The sequence below is a fragment of the Capsicum annuum genome, chromosome 12 (genome assembly GCF_002878395.1).
Source record: "Capsicum annuum cultivar UCD-10X-F1 chromosome 12, UCD10Xv1.1, whole genome shotgun sequence".
Taxonomy (NCBI): Eukaryota; Viridiplantae; Streptophyta; class Magnoliopsida; order Solanales; family Solanaceae; genus Capsicum; species Capsicum annuum.
Window position 1 is genome coordinate 229117584 of NC_061122.1, and position 7244 is coordinate 229124827.

Genomic DNA, 7244 nt, shown 5'->3' on the forward strand with positions numbered 1-7244 from the left:
GTGTGATAGGTGGTATTATACCACCATTCAGCCAATGGCAAGTAAGAGCACCAATCCTTAGGATTGTCAGAGCAAAAACACCTTAAGTACGTCTCCATGGTTCTATTCAGCACCTCTGTTTGACCATCAGTTTGAGGATGGTATGCAGTAGATCTCTGTAGATAAACCCCTTGTAAATTGAATAATTCTTTCCAAAAACTACTAAGAAAGATAGGATCTCTATCACTTGTTAGTGTGTTGGGCATACCATGTAGTTTGAAGATGTTGTCAAGGAAACATTAAGCAACCGACTAAGCTGTGTATGGGTGTGCTTAGGGCATAAAATGACCATACTTGCTCAGTCTATCTACTACCACTAAAATCACCTCCTTTCCTTTGGATTTAGGCAACCCCTCAACAAAATCCAAACAGATATCTGTCCAAACACCATCAGGTACAGGTAAGGATTGCAGCAGTGTTGGACTTGCAGCAACATCATATTTGTGCCTCTGGCCAATATCACATATATGAACAAAGTTCCTGGTGTCATGCATCAAGTGTTTCCAATAGAACAAATATTGGTGCCTTTTAATGGTGGCATCCATGCCAGAGTGCCCCCCTTGAGTTGAGTCATGCCATAGTGAGATAATATCCTTCTTGAGCTGCTCATCATTACCAACCACTAACCTTGAAAGATTTATAAGGTGAAAGTTGAACTCTAGCAAAGATATCTTGTAAGTGTTGATCAGTGGTCCAAGAATGTCTAATTCTATCCAATAGATCACCATGAAGACCTAACACAGAGATTGCTAACATCTCAGCATCAGGTAACCTGGATAAAGCATCAGCAACTTTATTTTCCACCCTTTTTTATACTCAATACAAAAATCAAATGCCATTAACTTAGATATGCAAGCCACTTGAAATTCAGTATGAATTGATTCAATAAGTATTTGAGTGCTTTATGGTCAATTTGACAATAAACCTTCTGCCTAACAAATGGTGAGACCATTTAGAGACCGCAAATAGCAAAGCCAATAGCTCTCTATCATAAACACTCATAGCCTGATGTTTAGTTGCTAAAGATTTGCTAATGTAAGCAAGTGGATGCCCTTCTTGCATCAACACAGCTCCAATACCCTTACCACTAGCATCTATTTCAACCACAAAAGTTAAAGCATAATCAGGCATAGCTAACACAGGAGCAGAGAACAAGGCACTTTTAAGCTCCTCAGATGCTCTGGTAGCATCCTCAGTCCATAAAAATCCATCCTTCTTGAGAAGGTCATGCAATGGTCTGCAAATAGCACCAAAATCATTTATAAATCTTCGGTAATATCCTGCTAAACCAATAAAACCCCTCAGCTATTTAAGATTCCTAGGAATTGGCCATTGTTGAACAATTTGTATCTTCTTAGGATCTGTTGCTACACCTTGTGCACTAATTACATGGCCTAAGTATTCAACTGTAGGAACTCCAAACGCACACTTGGACATTTTGGCGTACAACTGGTGGTGAACCATAAGCTCAAACACCTCCTGAACATCAGTAATATATGAGATGACATAGATTTGCTAAAGATTAAGATATCATCGAAGAAAACCAACACAGACTTTCTTAATAAGGGCTTGAAAACAACATTCATTAAGCTTTGGAAAGAAGAAGGAGCATTGGTTAAACCAAAGGGCATTACTAAAAATTCATAATGTCCTTCATGAGTTTTGAAGGTTGTCTTGTGTGTGTCACTATCAAGCATTCTAAGCTAGTGATATCCAGCTCTCAAGTCTATTTTTGAAAACACAGATGCACCACATAATTCATCCAACAAAGCTTCAATGATAGGAATAGGAAATTTGTCTTTGATTGTCAACTGATTTAACTCTCTATAATCTACACATAATCTCCATGTACCATCTTTCTTCCCAACTAACACCACAGGAGAAGCATAGGGGCTAGTACTATGCTAAATTACTCTTTGATCAAGCATTTCCTGAACAAGCTTTTCAATAATGTCCTTCTTCACACCAGGATATCTATATGGTCTTTTATTGACTGAATTGCAGAATCTATAAGAGGTATTCTATGATCAAAAGAACCTCTATGAGGTGGTAATGTAGTTGGAGGTTCAAAAATGATAGTAAACTGATGTACGAAGGTACAAAGGTAGACAACTCAAAATGTATCTCAATACCTTGTGTAGCTCGAATGTTGTAGCAATAAGTATTAGAAACTGCAATATCAATGATATCCATCATATAGAACTGAGCCTCAGATTCTCCACCTTTGAGTAAGGAACTAGCTTTTGAAGATTTGAGCTGATTAGTTGCTCCTCTCAACACATGTTTCTTCCCTTGGTAGCTGAACTCTATGGTCCTATTTTTGAAGTCAAAAAGAATTCTACCAAGAGTGTTTAGCCACTGCACACCCAATACAATATCCACATTTCCCAATGGCAACAATAGAAAGTCGGATGCAAAAGTAGTACCCTGAAGTAACCACTGCAAGTTCTTACAAACAGAAGTAGTTTGCACCTGTAGAAATATCACAAGCCTTGCACCCTAGCTTCTTAGCCATTTCCTGATCTATGAATTTGTGGGTGCTCCCAGTGTCAATTAAGACCTGCAAGGGCCTTTTGCCATGATAGCCAGTTACCCTAATAGTTTGATAACCATTGACACCTGTGAAAGCCTGTAATGAAATAGTCATGAGTTCATCAACATCTTGGGCACACCGAATACCTTCTTCCAACACCTCATCACCTTCCCACTCCAAGGTTGCATTCTCATCTACTAACTCCACCATGAACAATTGCTTATTGGCTCTACAATTGTGGCCAACAACATGTCATGACAAAAAAAACACAAGCCTTTAGCCCTTTTAGCATCCATTTCTGCAGTAGTCAATCTTCTGAATTTATTTGGTTTGGATATAGCAGGCTGATAGGTATTTTTCTGACGGTTATTAGTTTTAAAAGAAGGTGGATTAGGTAGAATTACAGTACCCCCATTTTGTATTGCCTTTAATCCCCAAGAATTAGCTTGTGCTTCAAATACCTCTTCCTACAACCTAGAAATTTTATAGACCTGTGATAATGTTTTTGGTGCTTGAATCTTAACTGCCCTATTCAACTCAGGTTTCAACCCACCCAAATAGCAACTTATAGCATTTTCATTTGAAAGATTAACTGCAGCCAACAATCTATCAAATTCAGCCCGGTAAGCCTTAACACTACCAGTTTGCCTGAGGTTTTTCAATGCTTCCATTGGATCCTCAAATCCATCCCCAAACCTCTCATTCAAGGCTAAAACATACTCGGTCCATGAGATATCATTAGAGGAAGGCCGAGAATTCATATATGATCTATGCCAAGTAATAGCATCACCATCTAAATGAATTGAGGCTACTTTAACCCTTTGTTCAAAAGGAATTTCTTCCATAGAAAAAACTTGATCAACTTTGTACAACCAAGTACGCAAATCAAAACCAGAAAAACGGGGGAATTCCAGCTTAGAATATCGAGTAAAGAATTGGCCATTACCTCCAATTGCATTGTCAGTTCCATGGAATTCCTTATTCCTTCCTTCAGGTTGCATACCTACTGGGCAACTTCTGATAGTTGAAGATTCAGCTCTTCCTTGGTCCTTATCTTTTTCCTTCGAAACCATGGATCCAAGGGTTTCCTTGATCCCTAACAGCTCCTTATTAGCTTGAATGTTTCTCTCATAAATGCTCGACATTCCCTCCATTAATTTCTTCAACTGATCTTGAATCAGAGAGAGCTTGCCTTCCATTTCTTCAGTCGATTTATCTGGGTTTTATCGCGAGCTACCATGATTGATGGAGCCGAGAATCAGTGGATTTGATACCAATTGATTCAATAACAAGTAATTGAGTGGAGTTTGTTAATCTAGGAGTAGAATACTCGAAGAAGATGAAACTGAACTTAGGGCTTTAGCCGAGAAAATTCAGAGAAGAGAAATTAGGGAGAAACTGAATGTTGTATTATCTGAATGAATGTTACAATTGAATACATTAGAGTATTTATAATGCTCACTTAGCTAAGATCAGTAACACTTAGTAGCTTAACAACCGACTATCTAACAACTAAGTAACTAACTTGTGAACAGAGTAGTAGTTAATTCCGTAACTGCACAGTAATAACTGTCTTTTAAATTTTCTGCACTGCTGCAACTGCTTCTTGTTACTTGCTTACTCTTTTCTTCTCAACATTGTATCATTCTAATTCAATTTTTCATTTGCAAATGGGAGCAAACAATCGAAAAGAATATAAAAGAGGGGCTTTTGGAGTTCAAGCAGAAGATAATGGCAACGACAACAAAGGAGATGTTTTTGTGATGTGAGAATAACTTATATCGAAAGGTAAGGAATATAATTTTAATTGATTTGGGTATAGCCCAATAAATAGAGTTAAAATCTCCCCTCTGCTTGAAATTAAGCGTTTTTAGAAGTCAATTGATCTCCAAATGTAGATAGTGTTATTTGAAGTTCAAGAGAAATAACAGAAAAAGACTACATCTAAGTTGTTTGATAGAGCTATGGTGGCTCACCTAGAGGTAAGAATTTGAATTATCACTTTCTAAAAATGCTATAAGATTTTTTAGGCTGCTATAAATTTTAGTATCAATAGTTATGATATTTCAGTTTTAAGATATCAATTTTTGTTTCCTGATACTCCTCCTTTTCTCTTGGCTAATTATTAAGATATCAATTTTTGTTTCCTGATACGGTACTTGGTTTAATATCTGGAAGGAAAGGAATCAACGGATTTTTGAAGAAAAAGCATACAAATATCTATGCAAATTCTTGAATTTTTAGTTATAGTTTCTGATTTTCCTTTTTTCCTGCGTGGTGTTTAATGTAGCAAAATAGACCATTGAATGTCCAAAATGTCGCAGATGCATGCGCTGCAAAAGTTTAACCTTAAAAAAACTGCAGTCCAAAAAGCCCTGGATAATCTATGTGACAGTGGTAAGATATCATTTAAAGAGTGTGGCAAGCCTGAAAATCTATCTGGCTCGGCAAGATCAGTTCAACATCCCAGACAGTGAAGAGCTTAATAAAATGAAGGAAGAAAATGCCAATCTACAAGAACAGCTGATTGAACAAAAGAAAGCCATCAGTGAGGTTGAAGCAGGTATTCTTGATTGATACTCCTTGCTATTGTCTATGAGTTATTAGTACAAATTTGTACGACGTTTTTTGAATTTGATAATCTTCAACTCGAGTGATGTTACAGAGATGAAGTCTCTGCAGTCAAATTTGACTATGGAAGAGATACAAGCTAAGGAATCTAAACTGAGAAAAGAGGTAGGAGATGAAAAGAAGCATATGAATCTGGTCTTCCAGCATAACTTGAAAAGTATCCTAATTTCTTTATCATTTTATGGTTGATGAGATGGAAAAGAAACTAATTAAATTGTGGAAAGGTGTTACTCTTGTAAGTCCAGAAGATAGATTAGCCATTGAGGGGTTGTATTCGGAAGCTTTAAATCAGAGGAGAAGGCGAAAAAGGATCAGAGATGTATGGGATGCCATAACTGAGAACTCACCCAAAAATCCAAAAGAGTTTAAGGTACTAACATGTAAACCTTTTCATATTTTCGCTCGTTCTTTCTAATGTCTACTCCTAGTTTTCATGTGTATTTCAGGAGGAACTTGGCGTTGAATATGACGAGGATGTTGGCGTGAACTTTCAGTCTTTTGCTGACCTGATCTAACATGGCAGGAAACGTCGATAGAGGCTACTGATTATATTTACATTTTACTGCAGGGATATACTTGATCAGGTGTTTTATAAGTATATATTTGTAGACTTTAAAATTTTGTAATCTTGATGTTTTGTAGCGTTAATCTGCTTTTCTACGACTTCTTGTCTGTTTTACTGTCATCACTGCTTTCCATGATTCATTATAGCACCAAACTGCAAGTGGTCTCTGTATTGCTCGAACTCTTCAAAAATGTCACTCAAGTGTGTGTTGGACCCACCCAAAGTAGTGTATTTTTGGAGGATTCGACATGGGTATGGGGTGCATATACGGAGAGTCCGAGCAATATAGAGCGGCCTTAGGTTCAGAAGACTGACTGAAAATGGTATATGGAGTTTGACAGTTGAGAGCTAACCAAATAGGCTGTTAATATGTACAGCATCTCTAAGGGCCTTTACATTTTCAAGATTGGCATTGAACTGCCACGCTGCTGGGGTATACATATGCTTATCCACGTTTAACAAAAGAAAGTTGCATTTGTGTGTCATTCTCAGTGTTTCCATTTGTTACATATTTTTGTGTGTTGCTTTGACAGCTACTCCATAGTTTTAATTTTAACTGGCATGTGAAATATTTTCTGATCTACCAGCTCACATTACATCTTTTCTGAAACTGCACATTATACCCATTTTTTCATAGTTATAGTAGTCCATAGCATTGAAATTTTGAACCTCAAAGATCAAAAGAAGTTCAGTGTCTGGCCATAGCTTCGATCATAAATGTTTCTAAAGAATTTCTTGTGAAAAAACGAAGTTGTTTTGGTATCTTAGAAGTGGAACCAGAAAAAAACTCTGCTGCTCTGAGAGAGAATTTTGGTTTGATCCACGAATTATTCAGGAAAATAGATTTTCTTTTTGATTTGAATCAAGATGTTTTTTAAGTAACAATTCCATTCAGTTTGCTTTTGGAAAATTTGTTGATCGTGGATTAGTTTGTCAATTCAACGGCACAAAGGCACAAGGTGATCTCTCCGGTTGAGGTTGCATTCATTTATTCACATTCAACTTAAAAACATAGGAAGCACCTAGTGGCTCGGCTTTGTCTCGCTAAATTCAAAATCTGTTTTTAAAACCGAATGGTTTTGGCTAGAAAACAAGCGCTCCAACTTTTAAAAAATGGTTTTGGCTTGAAAACAAAGCACTGAGTGCACATTAGATACCTCAACTTGGTCTCAACTAAACACTCCAATGCAACCCCACACGATGTCCCACGACCAACTTATGCTGATGTGATGCAAAAATTTCAGATGTCTAGACACAAATTTTAGATGTCTAGATGATCATTTTGTAAGTTGGAGTACTCACCTAGCATGGTGCAAACAAATTGAAGTGTCTAGATGTGTGAGACTCAAAATTGAAATGTTTATTTACCAGTAAAGACCAAATTTGTATGTCATTTCATGTATTTCATTATAACATATCAGTTGATAAAACACAAACGATATGAAAAATTATACTTAAAAGTTATACTCACAAACA

The 7244-nt window shown here is 36.9% G+C and overlaps 1 protein-coding gene across 1 annotated transcript; it reads left to right on the forward strand.

Annotated features, from left to right (window-relative positions):
* Window positions 1-4242: 4242 nt before the first annotated feature.
* Window positions 4243-5718, forward strand: LOC107850484 (homologous-pairing protein 2 homolog). The gene is made up of 5 exons (XM_047401753.1): window positions 4243-4337; window positions 4897-5135; window positions 5238-5360; window positions 5449-5573; window positions 5650-5718. Exons 1-5 carry the CDS (start codon window positions 4243-4245, stop codon window positions 5716-5718), a joined length of 651 nt encoding a protein of 216 aa, XP_047257709.1.
* Window positions 5719-7244: the final 1526 nt, after the last annotated feature.

Coding starts and splice junctions, on each gene's coding strand:
- LOC107850484 (XM_047401753.1), top strand. CDS start 4,243: ATGGGAGCAAACAATCGAAAAGAATATAAAAGAGGGGCTTTTGGAGTT. Junction 5,361..5,448: donor CTTCCAGCATAACTTGAAAA/GTATCCTAATTT, acceptor TTGTAAGTCCAG/AAGATAGATTAGCCATTGAG. Junction 5,574..5,649: donor AAAATCCAAAAGAGTTTAAG/GTACTAACATGT, acceptor TGTGTATTTCAG/GAGGAACTTGGCGTTGAATA.